This window comes from Mixophyes fleayi, chromosome 4 (assembly GCF_038048845.1).
Source record: "Mixophyes fleayi isolate aMixFle1 chromosome 4, aMixFle1.hap1, whole genome shotgun sequence".
NCBI classification, from domain to species: Eukaryota; Metazoa; Chordata; class Amphibia; order Anura; family Limnodynastidae; genus Mixophyes; species Mixophyes fleayi.
This window is the reverse complement of record NC_134405.1, coordinates 311561321-311589159: the sequence shown is the minus strand read 5'-3', so window position 1 is coordinate 311589159 and position 27839 is coordinate 311561321. Positions and strand designations below refer to the sequence as shown.

Genomic DNA, 27839 nt, shown 5'->3' with positions numbered 1-27839 from the left:
GCGCTACTCTCGAAAGTAATACGCAAGCAAAAATCAGCGTTAAAAATTACTGTAGTAACGGTAATAATGCACACTATTATTGTAGTCAATGTAATAGTTACTTTCGAGAGTAACGCAGCCAATTGAATTCCCTCCACTCATTATGGACAACACTATCCCCTGATTAGTAATTTTTTTAGCCACCTACTGATTTTCGGGACATCACAAAGTGACAAGCTGTTACCCATGTGGGGAATAGTTAACTATAACCATAGCTCTACCATTGAATGACTTTTATTCCAACACTAGAACAGTTAAAATATAGACTTTTGTGCAAACTTTTATCTATAGAAAACAGGTAACAACTATACTTGAATTAAATTTATATTTAAACATACATATGGTATACATTATTATACACAATTCTAATGATAGTAGCCCCTTACTCTAGAGGAAAAATAGACTATTCCTTCTTATCTGAACAATTAGGCCACTTGACTTTTATCAATTTTTTCAACAGAGACAACACAGTGAGAAGAAATTTAAAACATTTTACAACAACATAAAGCTCATTACTGGAACTTGGAAAAAAATCCCAAAATGTACATGTAAAAAATGCCTCCTGTAGATTACACCCTTTCTTTTATATATACAGTAACACAAATATATGTAAGGTATAGTCCGGCTGCAGACACAAATAATTTCACCTTCTCTTTCTCTAGTTGTGGAGGGAATTATATCACTAGTTCTTTAGGAATGGAGAAACTATATGATCAGTTCTGCAATGACAGTTCTGGCACCGAAACGCGTTGGAACCCTTATTGCGCAAGATTCTTCAAGAATCAGGTTTGTGGAATCACGATGACTGGACAGAAGGAGTTTCCCTGTAGTCTTTGGTGTCTCGAGGTCTGAAGACCTTATGGAAGATATTCTTCCTTGATAGTCAGTGCTGTCGGAGATACCATGTTACTGTTACTGCTACTGCTGCTGCAAATGGCGCCCATCCCGGCAGTGGTCCCGACGGTGGGAGGTGTCGGCGTTGTGGTGCTGGCTTGTTGACTCTGCTGCTGCATTTTCTTCTTGTTTACTTTCCTTTCTTTTGCCCTTCTGTTTTGGAACCAGATTTTTACCTAGGGAAAGAGAGACATTCAGATTGTGACAAATTTGCTACAGACGTTATGTGCCCATTTAGGAATCATTAGACCTAAAATTAAAGCAACTTATAACAACTTTGTATGTATGAACTTAATTTAGTTTGCATTGGACCACGTGTTCCTGCAGCACCAGATTGGCAGGAACATCCCGCCACTACTCTATGTTGTAGTTACTGTTTAGATGCTTGGATTAGCTGTGTATAGGCTCTGCTCCCACTTCACACTTTCCTACACATAGATATGGACAAATCTGCTGTGCTGAAATGCTATGTTTTGCTGTTAGCATTCTAAGCCCAATCCACCTCATCAGTTGCATATCTGTGTGTATCCAGTTTTGAAAAATTTATAGGGGCTCAGACCATTGTCAAATGCTCAATAAAACATACTAGCAGCATTCTTAATATATACTTTATGTAAACATTTAATGGACTTACCAAGACTAAAGATGTTCGAGGCAAGATTGTAGCTACAGGGATTGACATCTTTATCTATAGACATTAGATTTCTTATCTACAAGTCTATAGAAATACAATTTATGGAGCTTTTGAAAGTTTATAGAGGCCAAAATTTACCTGCACTAAGCTTCATAGCAGAGTACATACACGATCCATTACCCTATATTAAACTCGATACATTGTATGATGATAGGGGAACAATATATTGGTGAATGTTGCAAAATGCATTGTTGCATTGATCCAACTTGTATTTTTAGGTTAATGCTCATTATAAATGGCCAGCTCTCCTTAAAAGGCTGCTTCATTGTTTATGTTTAAAAGCAGCCTAAGGTGGAATAGACTGATTTTTATGTTTTATAAATTTAACTCTGCATAACAGTCAGTTCTTTAATTTGTAGGTCAACTGCCTAAGGTGGAGTCGCAGTGCACTTTTCCCACTGACTTGTTGGAAAACAATGGGTGGATGCTAGGACATTTCATTGCTACTACTTTACTAAGTATTAGGCTTTGCAAGTTTAGAAATTCACTACTGAAAACACTTTTCAGCTACCATTATATGGCTTGTAAATCAATACATTACAATAATCGTGATTTTTAAAGGTCAGTCCCCAAATGGGTGTGGTCTTAGCTGGTGGTTTGAGATATGGTTCTGGTAAACCAGAATGCAGTTTGGTGGCTCAGTGGCATGGCCAAATTTCTATCTCTGTTTTCAACAAGCCTCCAGCCAGGGGTGACCATCCCCTTTAAAGAATATTTGGATAAAATAAAAATAGATATAGTGCAGTTTTTTTTTAAAAGTAATATTTTTTTTGTAGTACCGTGAAACACTAAATTGGCTAAATTGCTGAATACTAGCCTTACAGAAACCCCCGGCTTTCAGTGCCACTATGCATGTATGAACTGACTAGCCGAGACATGCATGCGCATAGCCCTGGAGGCTGGCCTGGTCAAGCTGTAAGTTAAGCCTTATAGTGCCCAGCACTATCGCTAGCAATAAATAAATTTGTTGACAGCGTTAGAATTGATTCACTTCCATTCCTTTACAGACCATACATACAGAACTTACTGACTTGGAACATTGAATTAATAAGGGATTTCACGCATCCGCATTAAAAGACATTCTATGGCTGTCACTGAACTACATCTGCTTGGAGACCAAAAGTTGACAATCGATGCTTTAAAGAAATTGTTTTACCTGTCGTTCTGTTAGCGACAATGTGGCTGCAAGCTCCGCCTTCCTGCGTATTGTAATGTAGCGGCTATAGTGAAATTCCTTCTCCAGCTCAAGGCGCTGATGATCAGTGTATACAACACGGTATTTGTCTTTTGTTCTGGTCTTCCCTAGATGAAAAATAAAGACATAAAGGTTTCTAATTTACATGTTTCACTAATCCTGCTGTCATTTTGATTCATGAGTTATAATGTACAATATACCCCTTGTAGAAACAGAATATTTACAATTTGCCAATGAATTCCATGACCATGCAATACAGTGAGTAAAGTCAAAGGACACAAAATTACTACTACTGCTGTTTACAGTAGGGATAGGTTACTCCTTTTTATCAAGTGAAAAAGACGTTAATTATGTGGTGATCAAACTAAAGTCATTGCATACTTATATTTAAATCCCTTTTTGCAAAAGCGTGATCCACTTTGGTCAACAATGCCTCTTTAATTGTTCCATTCATGTAGTATTTCAGAGGTAGTCTCTCCACTGTTTTGACCATCACCACAACTTGAACTAAGTCATTTTCCTGCGTTTGACAGTAGAGAGAACAAAAGCATTCAACATGGCAGACAGGGCTGTGTGAGAGACTCGAATTGGCCGTAACCATTCAATCAGTTACTAATTCACTCCATGCCTCCAATCCTAGCAGATAGAATCTCTAGGATGGGTTTAGTCCGCAGGAGCTGATGGCTCTTACAGTAATGTTTGGTCCCTAATGAACGGACCAAACATGGTGGGAGAAAGCAAGGTTAACAAAAGAGGTGGACTTACATAAGGATAAGTATTAATAATAACCAGTGGTCAAAGTGAAAATGTAGAAGTGGCGGTCTGGAAATGTAGAAGATTCAGTATGGAAATGTAGAAGTGACAGTCTGGAAATGTAGAAGAGTTAGTATAGAAATGTAGAAGTGACAGTCTGGAAATGTAGAAGAGTTAGTATGGAAATATAGAAGTGTCAGTATTGAAACGTAGAAGAGTTAGTATGGAAATGTAGAAGATTTAGTATGGAAATGTAGAAGATTTAGTATGGAAATGTAGAAGTGACAGTCTGGAAATGTAGAAGTGGCGGGATAGAAATGTAGAAGTGTCAGTCTAGAAATGAAATGTAGAAGTGGCGGGATAGAAATGTAGAAGTGGCTGCCTGGAAATGTAGAAGTGGCGGTCTGGAAATGTAGAAGTGGCTGCCTGGAAATGTAGAAGTGGCGGGATAGAAATGTAGAAGTGTCAGTCTAGAAATGAAATGTAGAAGTGGCGGTATAGAAATGTAGAAGTGGCGGTCTGGAAATGTAGAAGTGGCTGCCTGGAAATGTAGAAGTGGTGGTCTGGTAATGTAGAAGTGGCAGTATGGAAAATGATAAGTGAATGGAATGTGATAGTTTTACAATGAAGGCAGTAGGTGAAGTGGTGGTATGGCATACCACCGTATACACCCTCACTTCCACCACTGGTAATAATAATGATAATAATAATCTAATAATGCAATCTCAATACATCAACAGATCTTAAATTGGTGACACATGGGCCAATCCAGCTGCTTGATGGACAGGATCACGGTCCTATTTGGCCACAAATTTCCAAATTGGATGTTATCTAGCCAAGTGAATGGATTACTTCTGGTCTCCATCGAGGCCTGTTAATGCCATTGGAAGTTTATTGTACATGAACCGATAGCATCTCTATGACTGGATTTATAGGTACTAACAATAACGATATGATTGAATACTTTGGGGCCAAAATATACGCTGCACTATCTGGCCAAATGTCTGATATTGCTTGGTGTATGGCTCCTTTTGCATTTTAAGAATCAGCACATGCTTTTTCAGTTTTAAAATAAACTATTTTAAAAAGAATGTTTGTCTTTCTGCCAACTAAACAAATAAGTACTGTGTATATAGCCAAACATTACTGAATTATAGCCAATATAACATTTACAGGTATATTACATGATAAACTTTAAGTTTGACAACCAGGGATTAGGTTTAACTATCCACTCCTTTGATGATACTTCATTATGATTGCATAGTATAGATACTATTTTGCTAGCCGATAAGAGCTGATTGTATGCAGTTAATGCACGTTCTTAAAGCCTAGTAAATGCACTTGATAGTCCAAAATAATAATGTAAGTAAAACGAACTGTAGGAACACACTTTGTTACAAGCTTTTGTTTCGTGTCAATTTCACCATTGACTGTAGTGCTCAGGAACATTAAACTTCAGCACAATATTATGGAGTTCTATTGGAATGGCACATTATGCTGAAGGGAGGCACTGAGAACATGCTTCTAATGCTCTATTAAAAACAAGAACAAAGTACAAGGTTTTATCTTTAAGTTTAACAGCCATTGCTTTTAAAAACCTGTACCAGCCTTTAATTATTTCAACCATATTTGCCAGGTGTCTAATTTCAAGGAAAGTCCCAGGTTTTCGTGATTCTGAAGATCTCTCAATGAAAGTTATTGGGCCTGAGTCAATAAGGAGAGCAAAGCATAAAAAAGGAGTAACTTTGCACCTGGGCAAAACCATGTTGCATTAGAGTGGGAGGTAAATTTAAAATGCGGGGAGAGATTTAAAGTTGGGATAGAGCATATCCTAGATCAAACTTAAATGTCAGTGTTAAAATAAAGTTATTAAGTATTGTGTGATGGATGAAAAAGCAGCCAGTATTTTCCTTAAGTGCAAAATAATAAACTAATTTGCACCCCTTGCATTGTAGCATGGTTTGTCCTGAGGAACATGTACTCCTTTTTTTGCCTTGCTCTCCTTAATGACTCAGGCCCATTGACTCTGTTTTAAAAAGGACCATTAAACCTAAAATATAGGTTATATTAAAGAGCTATTGTAGTAAGAAAATGGACATATCTGTAAGCAAGTTGCTAAACCTTCAAACCATCAGAGACCATAGCACAGTGATTGGCAACCTGATACACTTCAAGGGCAGCAAAGGTGGCCCTCTGACCTTCAAAAGGGCCACACATTACCCTAATCTTTTTAGCAAATTAAACCAATACATTTAATCAAAGGAAGAGACACCTATCTGTAATAACCTAACAGGCATTTCAACCAAGTGTTACAAGCTATACCAACCAAATCTGCCAAAATTGGAGGATGGAGCCGCAGGATATGATGCCGAGGGCTGCCTGTTGTTCATCACTGCCATAGTGGATCTAGGGAATGGCATCTATAGTAAGTGCAATACTGTTCACTCATTGAACCCCACCCAAATTTAAACTATACTTTACTTGAATAGTAAAATAGTAATGCAACATAAATAACCTAAAGCATCTTTTGATATTATATAGAATCCAAAGATTTGATGTTCATCATCATCATCATTTATTTATATAGTGCCACTAATTCCGCAGCGCTGTACAGAGAACTCATTCACATCAGTCCATGCCCCATTGCAGCTTACAGTCTAAATTCCCTAATATAGACACACACTCACTCACATATACATATACATACAGACAGAGACTAGGGTCAATTTTTGTTAGCAGCCAATTAACCTACCAGTATGTTTTTGGAGTGTGGGAGGAAACCGGAGCACCCGGAGGAAACCCACGCAAACACAGGGAGAACATACAAACTCCACACAGATAAGGCCATGGTCAGGAATCGAACTCATAACCCCAGTGCTGCGAAGCACAAGTGTTAACCAAGATGTTTGACTCAGTCACTTCAGTCTGTCTCAACATAGGACCACCCAGGCGTGTGGTCGCCCTTTCGGCCACGTGTTTGGCCAACTCTGTCAGATCGAGTCAGATCCTATAGACAGTTCCTGCTGTTTTTATTTGTTATTGAATTTGTATAAGCCTTATAGTTTAGTAGAGTATATCTGGTATTTCTATTTGGAACAATCAATGAAGTGCTCACATTTGATTGCAGTCTCTTGACTTGATTTAGGAAACATTAGGATTGTCACAAGTGAGAAGTGAATTGGTTAATTGTCACCCTCCAAGATCAAAAGGTGTTGTAAAGTTTGTCCAGCACTTAATTATTGATTTTTTCCTTTCTTTACTAACCTTTACTGTGGATTGATGTTAGGTTGTCCCTTATAACTATGGAGTCTAGCTGTCTGCAAGGAGATCTAAATAACTACATTTGTAGAAATCAATAATATACAATCTACTGCCCAGATTTGCCTGTTTTACTTTACTTGAACCACCGAAAAAAAACAAACCTTGCAACTGTCCATAGTTTTGAGAGTCGTTCCCAGGTTTTATGGATATTTCTCCAAAATTAAATTTTTTAGCCCAAGCTTGTTCATGTTTTTGTTTTTTGTTTTTTAGAAATAACAGAGTACTATTTATATTTTACTGTACATACAATACGATTATTGGTAACGGCTTCTAATCCTGTATGCATGTGCTTCCCAATATATTTTGATTATGAGAGGAAAAATATTTCTCTAACTTTCAGATCATAATAGGCCAAAAGGCCTTCATAATCGCCAACATAGCAGTCCCAATGTCCAGCATAGTATTGTCATCATTATTGTTCATTTATATAGCACCAATCATATTATGCAATGCTGTACAGTATCATTCACATCAGTTCTTGGCCCATTGGAGCTTACAGTCTTAATCCCCTACAGACAAATAAACACACACACACACACACACACACACACGCGCACACACACACGCGCGCACACACACACACGGGTCCATTTTTGACCGCAGCTAATTAACCTACCAATATGTTTTTGGACTGTGGGAGAAAACAAAAGAATATTTCATTGGGGAAACCCATACAAACAGGGGGAGAACATGCAATCTCCACATAGATAGGTCCCTGGTCGGAATCCAATCCCTTTTCAAGCATAGTAACATGGTAAATGTTTAACAGGATATCGCCCAACATAAAACAATGTTCAACATGACTGCTTCAATGGCCAGCACTGTATCTGCAATGTCTAGCCTAGTAACCATAGTTCACAGCATAGTAGACCTAATGTATCTGCAGAATCATCGCCTCCAGCTATCATGACTAAACCCCAGTTACATGTTGAAGCCATCAGTGGCTGCTGTCAAAGTAACCGATAGAAGCCATCAGCACTGTGATTGAGTGACAGTACAACGCAGATGGCTACTCAAAATCTATACTAAAAGAAGCAACATGCTATTTGGTTGATTGTGAGGATTGCATAAGTGACAATAACCGTGCAGGTTCCTTCTGTTAGTAGTTACTTTGAATGATGAAAGACATGCTCATGGGTCACAGAAAGAGACAAGGCAAATGTATAATAAGTGTTATATGCTCCACTCCTTGTCACATAATCAACAAGGTTGTCCTTACCAGATATGATGCACACATATTTTAGTGGTTAACTTTGTAAAATAGACCCTAAGCCCCTGATCCACTGAATTGGATGCAAAAATATGGTCCCAAAGCACGTATAAAAAGATTGTGACAACATTGCTGTTCTACATATGTATTTTGCGACTGAAGTATTAAGATTTGGTCAACTTCTGCTCTAGTGTATAGATAAATGTTGCATAAAAGTAGTTGACATTAACTCGGAAATTGGCACCATGCCTATGGAACCCGCTTAAAAGGCGTATCTTACAGCAACATCTTAGTCAAAATCAGATGCATCTCTAAAGGGTCGGTTGACTTGTGTCTATATATTGTCTATATACTGTTACTGTACTGAACTCCTGTGCGGAAGTGTTAATTTTTAAAAGGAGTTATACCCAACTCTAAATCAAGCCCTAAAGGTGTATTTTACAATTATGACCCCATTTTATCTGTAAGCTTTTGCTATCTACTCTCCAGGCACTGCCATACTGAGTCCATTGTGTACGGCTGACCCCCAATATAACGTCACACACTCAATATCATCAGGTTTGAACTGTGCAGCGAGAGTTGCTTTTTGTGCTACTCTGTTAAAATCCTATGACGTCTTCAAGATAATGATGCGACTGTGGAGACCAGCGGTAGGCTGAAGGCTCGCTATGACCTCTCCCTGACGATGGCAAGAGCTGCAGGACAGATAAGTGCTATATACTACAGAGAGTGTATATTACAAACGGGGCTCTCATTTTATTGCTTGGCTGGTACTTCTAATCCCACGTAACACGATATCGGTGGTCACGATATCGGTGGTCTTTGGAACACTACGATCCCCAACATGTCATGATTTCTCCATTGGATTATAACATACTTTTTATGTTAGAAATACTATTCCTCAATAACTATCAACTTGTATAATTATCAGAAAATAAGAAAAGCTATCAAGAATTGTGTTTAACATTCAAAAGAAAATAATTTTATTGTGCAATTGGTCAAAATTAAAAACAACGCAGACAATTCCAGGAATGAAAAAAAATTCCAGGGACTAATTTTTAAAACTTGGGACTGTCATTTGAAATTAGGGACAGGTGGCAACTAATGGTTTATAAAGATATATAGTTCATGCACATGTTTTAGATCATTATTAGCAGCAGCAGCAGCTATTTATGAAGCGCCACTAATTCCGCATCGCTGTACAGAGAACTCACTCACATCAGTCCCTGCACCATTGGAGCTTAAAATCTAAACTCCCTAACATACACACACACACACACTCACTCACACAGGAGGAGAGACTAGGGTCAATTTGATAGCAGCCAATTAACCTAAGTTTTAGATTGATAATAATATAACTATAGTTATTGCTGCTTTGGTTACTGGAGGAAATATTCCTTGGTAGATATTTAAAAATTTGAACAAAAAGTATTTGGTGACCAGTAATCAAAAAGCATAAATAGTTATAATAGTACAGAAGAAGAATATGGCCTCTAATGTACCAAACCCCACCCGTGTCATAACCTTTCCACATAGCCGTATTCATTCCCCAATAGTTCATCCCTTTGGCCTTCGAAACCAGGACTAGACCAAGAAAATCAGGATTGTTAGGAGGAAAGTATGTATAAGTATTTATGTAATGATACCCAAAAAATGGAAGGAAAATATAAAGAAAAAGAGATAAGAGCTAAAAAAAATTACAATTGTCACTCGAAAAAGGAGCAATCCACAGAAGTCACTTTGGAGAGAATAACTGGCTTTTATCCCTTCATTTACTATAAGAGAAAGGGACAGCACCTTTGAGCTATTGTCACATCAGCATCCACGTAAGCCTTCTGTTTATTTATCAACGTTAATGAGCCACTTCATTTATAGTTCTCTGATGTATTATGATTTACAACTATCCATATGATAAGCAGGGGTATTAATTTCCTATCCCAGCTGCAGACAGCTGGCTAATCAGGGAAGGCTTTTGGGACCCACCTATTATTGATTTCTACCAAAGCTGTCGCGAGTAAAGTAATAATCAGTGGCACATAAACCCTACCGCTAATTATGTGGTGTGAGAACACTGGGAAGTAAAAGATGCACATCAATCAATGGGTCAAACCAGTGCACTTCTCATTGTAGAAGTGGTAGCGTCATATCACAACAGTTTCAAGGGCCATTAAACCTAAATAAAAATTGGCTTATATACACAACCTACTAATAACAGTCATAAATACATATGGTTCTGTAAGTTGACTTAAGAAAGCTATTAATAGCATTCACAGATATATATGTAAAAGTGCATACGACAGAACTTGAGATATTTCATGTTGTGTGTGAATGATACTGCAGAGTGTAGGCTATTGCCCTCTCAGGCTGAGGAGAGGATGACTGCAGTGTCCTTCAATGGGATTATTGACAGGAATTCCGCTGTGTGTAGGAAAATATCTTCCCCATCTTGCAACATTATCTAAAATATCTTTCTGCTAAACGTCTAAAACTTTGACTTAGTCATGTATGGAGCTATTATCCAGAATGCTTGGGACGTAAAGTTTGCCAGATAAAGGGTTTTAGTGTAATTTGTAGAAGCATAGCTAAAATGTACATTTAAATGTCCTCCCTGGCTTTCCCTGCCTCGCCCCTGGCATTCCCTTCCCCTTTACATAGTTTAGGAGAGCTCTTGATAGTAAATACAGGATAATGTGGATCTTTGCAAAAAAATAAAATTTAAATGCAGGAATAATTAACTTGCTTTTCTTTCTGTATTTTGCAAATTTCTGGATGACGCAGTTACCTAGTGACTCCCAGCTCAGAGTGGAACCTCCCACACCCCCGTTAAAGCAGTCAATTCTCCCAAAAAGGAGCATATCTGCCTGAGAGGTGGACACGGATTAAAGGTTGCATGCCATACTTGTCAACATAGAAAACCTCCTCTCTTTTACCATTCATGGCATTGTGCAGTGGGGGCGGGGCTAAGATGACACATATTGCATCATCAAGCCCTATCTCTGCCCAATTCATTAGTGAAATGTGTGGGATCTGGGAGGATGTCTGCTCTTCTGGGAGTCCGGCACACTCCCCGAAATCCGAGATTCTTCTGGACATTCCGGTGAATGTGAATGTACTTGTTGTAGCTCTTGTAAACAAGACAACTGGTATATTAGGATTGTTGATCCTATAAGCAACTGATTTTCTTACACTGTTTTCCCAATAGCTGGTACTCCATTAGTCAGGCCAATATTCAGGCTGATTATTTATATTTTTGAAATAGAGGTAAACAAACACATATATATTATGTGATCAGGTTTTCATGCATTTTAAGGGACACTAGCAAGCCCCATGAGAGCCAATCTTGACACTTGCTGCTTGCGTGCATAAATGGGGGCAGCAAATTGAATAATTTAGTGCTAATTATCAGCAGCAGCTATTTATATAGTGCCACCAGCGGTGTACAGAGAACTCACTCACATCAGTCCCTGCCCCATTGGAGCTTACAATCTAAATTCCCTAACATATAAACACACAGACTGAGAAAGACTGAGGCCAATTTAAATAACAGCCAATTATCCTACAAGTATGTTTTTTGGAGTGTGGGAGGAAACCTGAGCACCCGGAGGAAACCCACGCAAACACGGAGAGCACAGACAAACTCCACACAGATAAGGCATACTCTCCCAGAATGTACGGGAGACTCCTGGATTCCGGGTAGGTCTCCCGGACTCCCGGGAGAGTATGGCAGCCTCCCACATCTACCCACTTCCGAGTGAAGTGGGCAGAATTAGATCCATAATGCTGCAATTCTCAGGGAATCGCGGCATTTGGCCCCGTTCCGTTGTAAAATGACGTGTTTGCTTCAATACATTGTGGGGGCGGGGCTGAAATGTCGTGATTTGAATAGCCCTGCCCCGGAAATGCCCACCTCCCATAGGTAGCTCTCGGATGTCGACTTGAGGATGTCGGCAAGCATGAAATAAGTCCGTGGTCGGGAATCAAACTCATGACCCCAGTGCTTTGAGGCAGAAGTGCTAACCACTAAGCCACCATGTTGCCCTTAGTGGCCAGATCGCTTCCATTTTCTGATTGGGGCTGTCCTATCGGAAGGTGACCCCATTTACAGGCTGTTTGTCTTCATCATTTCCAACTTGCTCAATTATGATTTTTTTTGTTTTATTAAATTATTACTGGACATCATACTTAGTTTAAGGCAATTGGCCACTACAACTGGGGTTATTACAACGAGTGTTGCCAGCTTAACTTGAAAAATCCACATTATGAACTGTACTATAATGCTACTCTATTCTATTACTATATATTATAGTACTTTATAATAAAAATAGATGCTGAATATCAGGAAATAAATATCAACATTAAACACAATGGAGTTTGGGGAAATTCTATTACCCACCAGGCTTGTTCTGGACACATGCTGTGATAATTGTATGTATGTTGCGGTGTGTCTCCCAACAAAAAGCCTGATGCCCAATAATAATCTAATCAAATTCGATGGGGTCATCAGTTTATATTTTTAATAAATTTTGAACTGTGAATTTGGTCATTAAAACAGTTAATTGACCTCACAAGCCCCCGTTGAGCTGGAAGTGATCCTGATATCATCCAAGTTTGGAAAATGTAAGATTCCCGATCAGTACATGTGTCTACCTTTTGAATCAGCATCTAAAACAGGCCTGTCCAACCTGCGGCCCTCCAGATGTTGTGAAACTACAAGTCCCAGCATGCCCTTCCAGCTATCAACAGGTTGTCTACTGGCAAAGCATGCTGGGGCTTGTAGTTTCACAACATCTGGAGGGCCGCAGGTTGGACAGGCCTGATCTAAAACAATCCATGGAGCCTATTTATTAATATAGGGCAACATGGAAGATTTGAACATCTTCTACCACCCAATTCAACAAGAAGATGTCAACGGGACTGGTGAGCGATGCTCAGCTCCCCAGCGATATTATCTCTTACCACTATTGGAGGCTTCTTACCCCTCATGGATGAGTGGGCTCGCCAGCTTGTGAACGCTCAGTGGTAAAATAGGAAGAAAAATAATAGGAAGAACAAAATGGAACAAAAAAACAGAAAAAAAATTGTATTTAAATTATAAAGCATTTTTCCTTTGGGGAATCTCTGCTATTACCATCCTGGTACCGCTGGTGAACATGGTAAATAGGGAAAGATGGGGAAGCTTTGCTGTAGGTCCCTGGCAGAGGTTACTGTCGCTAATAGTCTCTACCAGACCGAGGGTTTTCTTAAAAAGGAAGAAGCCCTAATTCTGGTAAAAGCTCAAATTTTCGATGGATCTAGAGATTTCACCTAATATTAAAATACACAATACACTATATAGACAAAAGTATTTGGCCACAACTGCTAATTATTGAATTGAGGTGTTTCAATTAGACCTGTTGCCAGGTGTATAAAATCAAGCACCTAGCCATGCAGTCTCCATTTGCAAACATGTGTGATACAAAATGTGTCGTTCTGAAGAGCTCAGTGACTTCAAGTGTGGTACTGTGATAGGATGCCACCTTTGTAATAAGACGGTTTGTGACATTTCATCCCTGATGGATAATCCAGAGCCACCTGTAAGTGATATTGTTAGAAAGTGGAAGCGTTCAGAAACAGCGACAAATCACAGAGCAGGGTCAATGACTGCTAAGGCGCATGGTGCGTAAAGTCGCCAACGCTCTGCTGATTCCATAGCTGTAGAGTTCCGAAACTTCCACTGTATGGCGGGAGCCTAATGGAATGGGTTTCCATGGCCGAGCAACTGCATGCAGCCTCACATCACCAAGACCAATGCCAAGCGTCGGACAGAGTGGTGTAAAGCACACCAACACTGGACTGTGGAGCAATGGAAATGCGTTCTGTGGAGTGACGAATCACGTTTGGCAGTCAGATGGGCGAGTCTGGGTTTGGCAGATGCAAGAAGAACGTTACCTGCCTTACTGCTTTAGGCCAACTGTGAAGTTTGGTGGAGGAGGGATAACGGTATGGGGCTGTTTTTCAGGGTTTGGGCTAGGTCCCTTATCTCCAGTTAAGCCCAATCTTAATGCTTCAGCATTCCAAGCCATTTTGGACAATGCTATTCTTCCAACTTTGTGCCAACAGTTTGGTGAAGGCCCTTTTATATTCCAACATTAATGTGCCCCAGTGTACAAAGCAAGGAGCACAAAGCAAGGACTACAAAGACACGGTTTGACGAGTTTGGTGTGGAAGAACTTGACTGGCCCGCACAGAGCCCTGACCTCAACCCCATCAAACACCTTTGAGATGAACTGGAAAGGAGATTGTGAGCCAGACCTTCTCGTCCAACATCGGTGTATGACGTCATAAATGCTCTACAGAATGAATGGGCACAACTTCCCACAGAAACACTCCAACATCTTGTGGAAAGCCTTCCAAGAAGAGTGAAAACTGCAGTCCCTATTGGTGTAATGGTCAAGCGTTCGAATAGTTTTGTCTATATAGTGTATGTCTAAAAACTGGCGCCTAACTTTTTTTTATGCAATGTTACCAAACCCTGCTCTATTTCAAATTATAGTTTTTGGAAATGTACTTAATACAAAAACCTGTTTATAAGCCATTGTGCACAAATTTCAGTGGTAATGTAGCATCATTATTATTTTTTGTTCAGGATGATGGGTCTGGTTAGAGAGGGCATGTTTTCGTTGGATGTTATGATGGTTGTAACTGTACTACAAATGAATTACTGCAATGCTAAAATGAGATTTTATTTTGTAATGATGGCTGGAAATATTGGTAACTTGAAGGCATATCAAATATTTCTGCAATAAATGCTTTGCACGTAGACTTATTGATACCTTTATGGAAGCTAGGACAATAGCTGCAACAAGAAAATTATTGTATATACATCTTAATATTTACATAAAAAATACAAAAGGAAAATTACAAAATAGGGTCTATTCTACTCTATACCACACTAAGGATACCTGTACCTGCTAGTAAAGACCCTTCCTTGTATCCTACCTCTTCACTAGATGAACCTCCAAATTAACTCACATATGTTTGTAGAAACACAATGTCTCAATACAACATCAATACGATATCACTCACCTTAAACGCACAGCAACGAACGCACATATTACCTACATCATCATCATCATTTATTTATATAGCGCCACTCATTCCGCAGCGCTATACAGAGAACTCACTCACATCAGTCCCTGCCCCATTGGAGCTTACAGTCTAAATTCCCTATTATAGACACACAGACAGACAGAGAGAGACTAGGGTCAATTTGATAGCAGCCAATTAACCTTCCAGTATGTTTTTGGAGTGTGGAAGGAAACCGGAGCACCCAGAGGAAACCCACGCAAACACGGGGAGTACATACAAACTCCACACAGATAAGGCCATGGTCGGGAATTGAACTCATGAGCCCAGCGCTGTGAGGCCCGAAGTGCTAACCACTGAGCCACCGTGCTGCCCCATTCATGTTCATGAATATGCAGCCTGTGGATTCACAAGGAAATGCCTCAGTGATGTCATTGGTTCATTCACTGCAATCTCATGAATATGGATTCAGCTGACAAAATGGCTGCCTTTACAGCAACATATAGAAAGAAGTTACTCACCTGAAGAGGAATTGGCCTGCAGATAGATTTGAATTACTAAAGCCTCTCCCTCTTCCTTCTGTTTGTAAATGTTCACAACAAGGGCCTTTCATGTTATTTTATTGTTTTCTATCTGTATTTGTATATTTGTAGAATTGTACTTTAATCATTATATGATGTTTGTGTATTTATTACTCTCTGAAATTATAGTACTACACCTGCGAAAAACATAAACCATGGTTATCATTCTTTTCTTTCAAGACTCATAAACTCCTATAGCCTATAGGCATATGTATATGGAAATATTGTAAAGTGATTAAGAGTAGCAGACCTTTAGCAGTAAAAGCAATTATACTTACAACATGACATTACAAAAACAACTAAGGACGGCTCCCACAGGCAGTCATTTTGTACATACTAGGCACTATGATAATTGACAGCAAAACACTGCCCTTCATTTTTTGTGTTCCAAAGCATTTGTAATTGAAGAACAGATTTGTTTTTATTTATTAAAGGGTAACTATGTGTGTTTTCTATGGACCTGTTGCTGAGAAAGACAAGGGGAGACTAATGTCTATTGGTTTCTCCACTTAAAAGTTAATGGTAAAGCCTGCGAGCATCTTACAATTTTCCCTTATAATTTGGCTACTAGATGGCTCTGTCCTCTTTCGTTTAAAAATATATGTATATACATATATTATAATGGTGAAAAGTAAGATCCAGGAGTTTTTTTTAAATAAAATTTATTGGGTTAGTACAAGTTTTTAAGGATTTGTCCCTAAAGGTTATCCCTTATACTTGTTTGTTCATTATTTACAATGTGCATAGTTAGAATACAAAATAATTGTATTATGATTATGTCCCATAGACATGTTATGTTGGGGGTGTAATGCCTTTTGCCTATTTGTGTTTTACCCTATGTATGCTACAGCAATCATGTTAAGATGCACTAACCTAATCCTAATAACTATCCTAATAATTTTCATTTCAATGTTTGCTTGAGTCATAGTTGGCAAAATGTAATTATATTTGTAGAGATACTTTGCTGATGTGGAAATGGTGCACACATAAGTGAAAATAGGGGCATACCATCCACAATATGATTTCAAATCGGTCATGATCATTATTAAATTAATTTCTTCACCACACCTCCCAAATGTATTTTCTGGATGGACAGTCCCCATTTTGAGCCTCTTTCTATTGCCCTTCTTTACTTTCTAAAAGTACCTATTTTGGGTGTGATATTTAGATCAGTACATAAACACTTCTATTAACTCTCAAAAGTATATTATGCGCTTTAGAGCGTTACGGTATCTCATAGTTGACACTTGACAGCATTACGAAATAATCTCAGTATACACTATGCCGCTGGGCTGACATATCTAAGCATGTTATGCAAGGTATATAGCTAGGTGAACCTTGGGAAAATATAATCCTTGTCATGACATGTTCAATGAACCTGGTTAAAATGTAATTACACTACATTATAAATAATTTCTTTATTAAATATTAAATTATAAAGGCTGGAGTATAATTATAGAATAGGGGGAAATGTACAGTGAAATAAGTCAATACTGAAAAATACTGAAAAACTGAAAAATAGAGACATGTACAGAAACAAGAATTTCCAGGCACAAATCTTTAAAACTTGGGACTGTATCTTGAGAATTGGAAACTATGATGTTCTATCTATGCATTATGCTAATTTACATCCAACAGTCTGCATATGGGTATGTCTGTGTATGCAAGAAAAGATGCATGTTTTTTATAATAATCCTTTAGTGTCTCATACTTTATTCGAAATGCACCCACCATACAGAACTGAAGTGTCACTGTGGAGTTGGTCTATGTTAAAAACAGATACTTTGTCATGGGGCAAAAGTTTCCAAAAAATTTTTGGACACACTTTTAAAAAACTATTCCTGGAGGTTGTAGGCAAATAGCAATTACCTGTAGTTCATCAACTATGTTTTCCTGTCCATGTTATAATGTGCATTTTTGTATTATTTTAATTATTATAATTATTATTACTATTTTAATGCACAGGTGATATTGATATATTTATAAACTCCTGTAAAGAATATCTGTATAAACAGTTAATTTTCATGTCATGTAATCAGTGCTTTCTAATGTCATCAGATGTCTGTGACCTATATAAAGAGCACTCGGCCTATAGCCTCTTGTTTTTATATGGTCACTCCTCTGTGACTTCTGATATCCATATTATTCCCAGTAGGGATATAATCTCATTTTTTATTACAGGTATGGGATCTGTTACATGGAAAAACCCATTATCTTAAAACCAGAAAGAAAATGAATTACTAAATAATGACTATTGTTTCGTAATACAGTCATACATACACACTATCACTTAGAGATTCTTTCTATAGTCACTGTGAGGAGCTCTACTAATGAAATCAATAAGGAGGGAATATTGGGCTGTTATGGGGAAAGACAGTAGACATTTACAAATAAATGTAATTTTATATATAACAGACATTGTATTCCAAATTACGGGAAAAAAGGTATGTGGGGAAATCCTGGATAAGCATTCCGGGTAATAGTTTACATAACTGAATATTATATTTCACTCATATTGTGCCAAAATATTATACCAGTCAGCCCTGTATGACTCCCTGAAAGCAACCTATCCGTTAACCTATCGTTTATTTAACTACTGCTCAAAAATATTCTCTAAATTTCCTGTAAGATAAACTATATCTTTCCATTCTGTACTGTGATATAAGGAGCCAGTAACGTATGTTCTTTTAAATAAAGAACAAGCAACTCAGAAGAAGCAGAATGACTACAGTAAGTACAATTTAGGTAAATGGACTTTCTAATGCATATTTATTAATGTATTCTTTGTTTTCAATGAGCAAGTAAAACCTTCTAAATTTCAAATGGAAGAATTGTGTCAAAGATCAAAGCTTTTTCCTCTTGTATCTCCGCCCCAGAACAGATCAGGATAAAGCCTGAGAACAATTGGAACTATTAAAGCTTCTGTCTATCTCCACCCTCTTCCTGCATAGGAGCCTCTCGGAGACATCTCAACACCTGATTTGCATGAGAAGAAAGGGTGCTCCTAACATTTTGATTTCTCCAAAGGGAATCACTTACAGATTCAACCATTAACCTGTCCCTCATGACCTTTTATAAATTGAACACTTGCACCCATGAGAATTGTGGTAAGCTCTAAAATAGAGGATATTTGCCAGTTTTGCACCTTATGACATCTTGTATTATTATACGCCTAACTGAATGCAAAATTCAAAAATACAGACACTTTATAAGCAACGGGGAATGACGATGGCTAGCTTTATATATAGATATGAAAGTATAAAATTGCAAAAATAAAAAATAGAAAAGCTTAATATTACATTGATGAAAACCTGCTAAACAGCTTTGTTTGTGTTGTGGAATAACACCAAAATAATTGCAATACATATTCAAAAATAATTGTACACCAATTTTAGCACTGTGTTCTCTACATAAAGTCTACTCAAAAACCAAGGTCGTCTAATTCAATTAATTGTGAAAAAACATTCACGATGTTCCATTCACAAAATCTACTCCATCTGAACTTTGTGGATTTTCTTCAATCTTAGCTGATTTATTACACTAAATGTAACATGTTTCTAAGATTTTAAGCCACCATATCAAACTGGCCAAATGACGGACACTTATCCCATATATTCTTTAGTCTTTAAAGATTTAAATGGGGGTAAAAGTAAAAAACAAAAGTTTACCAGACCTTGCTGGACACTACAAAGCTAATGTTAACGACTCACAAGAACAATAGCTGTATAGAATTAAAAGGGTTAATCTATTGCCTTCTTTCATATGCTGCCCAGGCACCCTTTGAACTGCAATTTGCAAAACATGCTTATTTGGTTTTTCATGGGGATTTACTTCCACTTTCTAAGGAGGCAATCCAGTTCCAGTCTTACCTTGTCCTCGCTCCTCACCCTTGTACTTGCTGGGGTTCAATATAAGATTCTCTATGAGACAACAGAAACTATATATAGTCACCAGAAAATTGAGCCTGACAAGTTAGAATGTGCTTTTTCAAATTCAAAAAAAGTATATTTAACTTACAGATTTAACAAATTAATTTATAAAAAAAACAAAAAACAACAACATATTTACAGGTCATGTAATCACCCAAGTACATTATGGTTTGCCTAAGTTGGCTAGCTCCAGCATTTCAAATGGAGAAATTTCACTCAACACTGAATAGTTCGTTTTAGGTGGAACAAACCAACTCTAATATGGTGCCCAATGGTCACTGACCTCGGGGCTGGAGTTCATGGTATCATGACATCTTCTGCATGCTGCTACTACATCGTATGTTCCCATTGGCAGTGTGTTGGTGATGGATAACACTATGCCAGTCTAAATATAGACAGGGTCAGCAGGAGTAGGCACATGGAAGATGTTAGGGGCTCCTCTGATTTTCTGAACCCCAAGTAAGTAACCTTTGAGGACCTGCTTGTAGCTAAAATATTAAGTTTTGAATGGCATAAGCCTTTAAGATTACTTTAAATCAAATAAAAATGGTGGCCGGACAATCTGGGACATGCAGTTTTCTAATAGCTGGATTGTCACAGGTTGCCTAATCCTGCTATAAACAGATACATGTCTATTTATAATAAAACCATATGGATACAATCAGATTGAATTTAGCAACCAGAGAGACATGTTCCCATAAAGTTCTCGGCAATAAAGAAATTGATTAGGGAGTTGGACAGTGTGCAATTGTCTTACGATGGTCACACGAGCGGCCATATCGGGAGATTGCAACGATATTGTTACATGTATGATCTGAAATCAACCATGATGCTACTGAGCTCAGCATTAGCTCAAAATGAGGCAAGGGAACCCACCCTAGACAGCACCAGAGTCTTCTACCACCATAACCATAACCTCTAGCCAAAAATCTCTGCATGCCAAGTGTAATACACCAGAATGGAAGACTGAGTTCTTTAACACTAACAATGCATCCTTATGAATAATGTTATTACTAATAATAATAAATTAACACTAACTCACTAACAATGACACATTACCAGCTGAGTGTCCTGGAAATAATTCTAAGGAGCAGTCCATTCCCCCGGGTTATATTGAGAATCTACTGTTCAATGCGATCCTGTGTTTATTGCAACAAGTTTAAAGCACCTCATCTAGAGTTAGAAATAATACCAGCTAGATGTACAATTTTGCATTCTGGCAAAACCATTTTGTGCAGCAGGTGGGGGGGTGTCAAATTTAAAATGTGTAGATAGAATTAGAGTTGGGAGGAGTGGGGGGGGGTGCATCTTAGCTCAACTCTAATCGCACTCTTAAACTAAAGCTGCCAAGTATTTGAGTGCTACAGGGAAAGTGACAGTATTTCCCACTTATACCTCTCGCAATGCAAACACGTATGTTAAAGAGCATATTTACACCTTGGCAGAATTTGAACTCTAATGATGAAATGCTCTAATTTTCAGATTTCTCAGCTCATACTGAGAACTGAAGAATACTAACATTCGTATATTATGTGTTGCTTGATCTAATGATGTCAGCATTTTTGTTCTACAGAAAATATTCACTCCTTCTATTTATTAACGTGGCTTTCCGTGGCTTTGGTAGAGTCAATTGGCTACATGTTATTATATAGGTAACGGACATAGACGAAGATATTGATTAGAGGAGGGCAATAAACAACAACTACTGCTTATGCAATTCCATATTGCCGTTTAATTTAAATTTTTCTTCCAAATTTTGAAATCACAGTTGTAATTTGTGCTGAACTATAACAGTACTGAAGGTATATGACGGTCTTCATGAAATAATGTGGATAAAATACATTTTAACCAAATCCTTCAAAGACAGGCTGCCAGGTTGGCAGTTTGCAATAACACAACAAAACAAATATTGCATTTTACTAGTTTTGATAAAAGGTCTTTAATGTGAATATATCAAAATAATTTAATGTATACAAATTATATATATTAATAAGTAAAGCGCTGACCAATCATCAATCAATATCAGAAACTACAGCAGAATCAGGAAACTTTTATTGCAAAACTATTGCTTTAAATTTCTGTCTGCTTGAAAATAAAGTTACATTTATTATTTGCATTACAATGTTTCAAAGAAACGTAAAATTTGTTTAGAATTCACAGTGGGTTTTTAGTATACAAATACAATCGTTATGTTTATTTTCTGTACAAGACATAATAAATGAGCTAAAGCCGCCCCTACTAAGAAATGCCCCCGAAAACCTTTACCACATAAAGTCAAAAAGTTACAAGCTAAATATTTTGATAAAGAGCAAACTTCCCGTGTATTTGTTACCTAAAACACGGCTAATGTTGTTTCTTACTATATAAGTGTGGGTGTGTTACAAATGGATATAGAAGTAACTACATCATTTAATTTATTAATTTGGAAATCTTTTAGTTGTTTAATGAATTAAGTTATTTAATTTAAAGGAATATACACATATATTATTATTTAATAGATTGTAAGCTCTTGCAGACAGGACCCTCACTCTATTTAATTTATGTTATTTTCCTATACTGTAATCAATTTATATCCCCCCCCCCCTCCACTGTACATCTCTGCAGCATCTTGCCATATTCTAAATAAAATAAATAATAATAATAATGATAGTAATAAATATATTTTTATGAGTAATAAGAAGGAGACTAAGTTTCATACCATGTATGAACAATTCAGAACTAATTTAGTCTACCAGACACTGGTTATTTTTGTGACTTCAGGTGCCATCCGATATACAAAAGGATTCAATGTGGTTGAATTGGAAATAAATAAAGAAGAAATGTAACCTAAAATATAAATTATCACCACTGCAATATAAATCAAGGTGGTGTAGCTAATATTTATAAAATATAGGTGTTTCTCACATGCATGTTCTCCACACACACACACACACACACATATATATATATATATATATATACATCTATGTTAATGCACATTCTACAGTAAATTATAAGGATATTGTTGAGGAGTTCCATTGCAATATAATAGCACAATGTTGCAGGTCATGGAACTCTAAGGTGACTTCTAACATCCACAATAATTTACTTTAGAGGGTATATTATTCCTTGTAATGCACAAGTTTGCACAAAAATACACACATACAATAGCAATGCTGCACACTGGCATAAAAACATATTATTGTTATTATTAATGACATTTATTTATATAGCACCAGCATATTACAAGGTACTTTACAATTGGGACACAATATAGAGACATAGCGCTTGATTTTAAGTAAAGAGCAAAGCAAAAGAAGGAGCAAATTTGCACCTTGGCAAAACCATGTTACATTATCGGGGAGGTAAATTTAAAATGTAGGAAAAGATTTAAAGTTGGGATACGGCATGTCATAGATCAACTTTATATTACAGTGTACAAATAAAGCTATTAAGCATTTGTGTTCTACATGAAAAAACAGCCAGAATGTTCCTTGCGTGTAAAAAAATAAGTCAATTTGTATCCCTAGAAGTGTAACATGGTTTGTCCAGGAGCAAAGTTGCTCCTTATCTTTGCTTTGCTCCTACCTCAGAATCAAACCCTATGTCTCTATTGTGTGTCCCAAACAGGCCCATACACTGCAACAAATCACACACTGACACACATTGCCACATATATACACTTAACAGATAATTTTAAACAGCATTTATAATTTAATTGTTCTACTTTCTTTAATGCATACCCCTTACCCTCCATCACACCCACCCACCCACCTGCCTTGCAGGCCCCACACCTGAACGGTAGCCGTTTCCACTAATCATCCAACCGCCCGCTGTTAGTGGATGTTCCGGATCTCTTTGAACATCTCACCGTCTCCGGCAGTGTGCACATATCTCACATGTATCACATACTGCCAGGACTAGTGGGGAGTTCAGAGGAAATGTCGGGAGACTCGGCGCATCCACTGGCAGAGAGGGTCGTATTAGAAACCAAACCATTATAACTGTTAAGACCGGAACGTTGTTATAAAGACCTTTCTTTTTCATCATTAAATGGAGATTGCCTATCACTGTGATTTCATCTACAATACTCCACCCATTGTAAATTACAGAGCACCCCACCTCTTGTTAATGGAAGTGGTGAGCCACAATCTCATAGATAGATAGATAAATAGATAGATAGATAGATAGATAGATAGATAGATAGATATTTGGGTAAAACCTATTTCTCCTCCTGTTGTGTCATAACTCATAGGGCCGTTGATGTTATGATACTATTTAGATCTTGAAAACCATTGTTCAACACAAGTATTGAGAGATTGCGCCAACCATTGACTCTAACTTCTTAATTAGGTTTAATTCCTGGCTCTACAAACAATTGGTTTTGATACTTTTTTTTCCCCTTTAAATTACCTTTGTTTACAAAACTATTGTTATTTCCCTCTTCAGACTGGAGGGTATTTCACTGACACAGACACAATACGCTTAAGGTCCCATTGAGACATACATTATCTATAAATTGCTTATTGGAAAAAGAAACAATATCAACAAACAGGAAAGTATTAGGATAAGATATTTTGTGATTTGAAATTAAGATCCCTGTGTCAGATTGATGCCAACATGGAATAGTAATTATCTTCCCGTGTCCTGGAAATAATAAACTAAAGACTGAAAGCTATAAAGACTGATATGCTTATATCACCAAGTCACAACTTAGGAACAATGACTAGGTATAAAAAGATGACATAAACATATAATAACTAAACTATCCAATAAACAGTGAACACGAAAAAAAGTTAAGAAATTAAAACAAGAAATGAAAAGCAATTTCTTTTTACTTTATCTTGTTAAGTAGAAAGCAATAATTATGTAAAAAATAAAAAACAACTGGATTTCTTTTGTACTAAGATCATTTCTATTCTAGGGTGGACTTTTTATGATATTTATTATTTCTACCTTTTATTAGGTAATTATAGCCAACAAATTAGGCCTATAAAACAGGTAACTAAAAGTAATATGACACACAGACATAGTTTGGCGGTCCTATGTAAAGATCATTATAACAGCACAGGCAACATGGTAACTCAGTACATTAGGATTTCAACCAAGCAGTTTTGTGAATAGAGTTTCAATGGTTTCCCTCTCTCTAGGTGGTTTTCCTCCTGGTGCTCCGGTTTCCTCCAAAAGTTCAAAGACAGACTAAATTCTGACTTAATTCTATAGTTGGGCTAAATTGGCCACAGTCGGTTCATACTTGTGCCTAAAGTAGGGTAATTAGATTGTAAGCTCCATGGGTGCTAGGGCTGCCATGCCCGAAAAAAGTCTGATTACAAAATATAAGTAATAATGATATGCCTGGTGTCATTGAACGGCACCCTTACATTTCATTTGCACAATAATAAATCTTATTTTCTATAACATATTTGAGTAATTGTTGAGGTTTCCCCTACTTTACTAGTTTTTTTTCCTTTATCTTGCGACATGTTTTGTGTGTGGAGCATCTGTGTGTACACATATAAAACGTAAATAAGACATAAACTGGAGAATGCGTGATTCACAACATTATAAACAGGGGTTGAAGTTCATATTTGCTGACAGACGCTCAGGCACGTTGAAAAAATATATTCGTATGACGAAAATTGAGCAACAGTTAAAGCAATGCGGAGACGGTAAACTTGTGCTGCTGAGTGTTTTGACAGCTTTTTCTAACGTGAAAAATATCGACAAAAGGATAAACTCTACAACTATGGGATAATAGACCCACAATCCAACTCAGACTAGGAAAGCTGTGGCTCGCCTGCTGCTGTGGAACTACAAGTCCCAGCATGCTATACCCAAACCCTTTTACCGGTTTGCAAGCTGGAATGACGCACTGGAACTTGTAGTTTTACAACAAAGGTCAACTTAACTGCAACTAAACGGTCTCTCCGTATCACTACTGAATATTATTATAATATAATGTTCTGCTATTTAATAAATCTGTTATCTATGATTGTCATTTCTATAGTATTTCCTCTGTGACCAATTAAAAATATTTTCTGACAAAGACCAAACACTACGACTTTCTGTCAAATCAACAATTCCCTGTCAAATTCCAATTACCCTCATGGCTGTTACATTGTAGCTGATATACACACAAATCCATAATAAGTGTAATTCTAGGCTATGGCAGTATTTATCATGAATATGTATATTGTTATCATACAACTTGATGGATTCATGGGATTTTACTCCTATAATCTCAATTTAAAATCACAGCAATAATGGTTTATTAAATAAAATACATATAATTGTGTATGTCAATGACTGTGCGCGTTTTTTCCAACAGCCTTGCTTTTCTTGGTAAATATTACACTCTACTCACCACTGCTTGGATTTGTAGTTGGGACTCCACTACGCCTCATCCATTCATAGGGATTGCGCCTTTGCGCATTAGGGGATAAGGGAGGCACTGAGCTGTTGATAGCAGGTGGCAGAAGTCCGGAGACCGGTGGCTGAACAGGATTAAAATCAGTTGGGCTGAATCCAATCTGTCCAGGGTTAGCTGAAGAAGATGCTGGTCCTGGGCCGTAAGTGTGCCATTCTTCTCTGCTGGGCGCATAAGGAGAGCCCCAGGTGCCACCAGGCTGCCCATGATGTGGATCACTGTTAATTCCAGGGACATGATGATAGCTGGCAAAATCTGAATACTGAGGGGGCGCTGGGACGTAGTTTTGGGGGTTCAGATTCAGACCAGGATGCCTGACAGGATTGGGGTACATGTTGTTGTCCTTATCCAAAAGATAACCCACGTACATTTTTACCAATTAGTCCGGTGCACATAATGTGCCTGCCCAGCTGTCCTGTGTCCTGGAGTTTTCTTCAACTCTGCTCCACTTCTTCCTGGTTGACTGTTGTTCCCTTCACCTTCCTTGGCAGCTCACTAGCAATCACTTTGATAGGCACCTCCCTGTCTAAGCCCTTTTATTGGGCAAGTAGGCAAACGATTTGCATTGAAAGACAGCTTTGCATTTCAAAGGGACTCAAGTGCAAGAATCAAAGTGGAAGCCACTAGGTGAATTCAAATGGTACAAATTGTTTAACAGATAGCCCTGGTGTGTGTCCGTGTGAGTGTGTGTCCGTGTCCGTGTGTGTCTCCAGGAAAAAAATCATCCAAAGCACAATACTATGAACTCAATTAACAAACCAAAGCACTCGGAATTCAAGTCAAACACTAAAATGTTTTACTATGTTAAAGTTACAAACCTAGAGTTCACCATGACAAGTTGTATAAAGAGCAGGTGTATACAAGCCTCTAGAAACACTAGGTCCACACTGTCAAGGAAGTTGTTAATTGCTCATAACAACCTCTGAAAAGTAAATTGAAATTAAATGGTTGGGTTTTTTTTTGCCACAATCCTAACACACGTTTAGTTTTTCTTAATTATTTATCTTACCTGTCCCATGTCAGATCACCTTTGTATATTCATTCTTACAATTGTATTTGTCAGTGGAGTGTGCTCATTACAATACATACATACCAGATTAGTGTTGTTTATTTAATGTGTGTTGTGTTTAAGTGGTCACAAGTTATACTTATATATACCCTGTACATTTATTTGATATGGAAAAACTACATAGTGGATTATGGGGGTCATGTAGCGTTGGACTTAAGTCCGATTCGTAAATTCAAAAATCACTTTTTACTGCGCATTTGCAGTAGAAAAACTTGAAAGCAGAGATATAACTCCACTGTGGGCCTCTCTACGCTTAGAGATATGGAACGGGGGAGGTAGTGGGCAAGCAGGCGTAGACATAGAACGGTGAGGGTGTGTTAACGTTCCTTATGATCTGTGCTGAGGGGGAAGTGGCTGTAGTTACATCTATAGAAGGCATAACTGTAGCGGCTGCTTTCCCACCGGTGTAAGATCCGTGATGATGATGATGATGATGATGATGCACATTTTGCGCAATTTCCAAGTCGCACTTATTTTAAGATCTACGTTTTCTTTCCAAACACCATGCTGGACAGGGGAGGCGGGGCTGCCAAATGTTAGCCTGGGGGGGGGGGGGGGGGGGCAAGACTCGACTCAGCAGCCTATTAGGAACATTTTAAAGGATAAAAAAATGCAGATGGCCCAGTGACCCAGCCCAAGGTAGCCCACTATGGGACTGGCCTGGGGGGCAGGTGCCCCCCTGC

General features: G+C 37.8%; 1 protein-coding gene across 2 annotated transcripts; it reads right to left on the bottom strand.

Moving 5' to 3' along the window:
* Positions 1–20: 20 nt before the first annotated feature.
* Positions 21–26531, bottom strand: CDX1 (caudal type homeobox 1). Of its 2 annotated transcripts, XM_075205385.1 has the most exons (4): positions 26025–26531; positions 19622–19672; positions 2784–2929; positions 21–1109 (listed from the first exon to the last, which is right to left on the bottom strand). In XM_075205385.1, the coding sequence occupies exons 1-4, from the start codon at positions 26455–26457 to the stop codon at positions 897–899; spliced, it is 843 nt and encodes a 280-aa protein (XP_075061486.1). In that variant the 5' UTR covers positions 26458–26531; the 3' UTR covers positions 21–896. The 2 variants fall into 2 exon arrangements, with proteins under 2 accessions (XP_075061486.1, XP_075061487.1); XM_075205386.1 differs by lacking the exon at positions 19622–19672.
* Positions 26532–27839: the final 1308 nt, after the last annotated feature.

Excerpts from the sequence above, each read along its gene's own strand:
- CDX1 (XM_075205385.1), bottom strand. The coding sequence starts at position 26,457 with ATGTACGTGGGTTATCTTTTGGATAAGGACAACAACATGTACCCCAAT. Across the intron at positions 19,673-26,024 it reads AACTACAAATCCAAGCAGTG|AGAATCTTATATTGAACCCC; the intron begins GTGAGTAGAGTG and ends GTTGTCTCATAG. Across the intron at positions 1,110-2,783 it reads TGTCGCTAACAGAACGACAG|GTAAAAATCTGGTTCCAAAA; the intron begins GTAAAACAATTT and ends CTCTTTCCCTAG.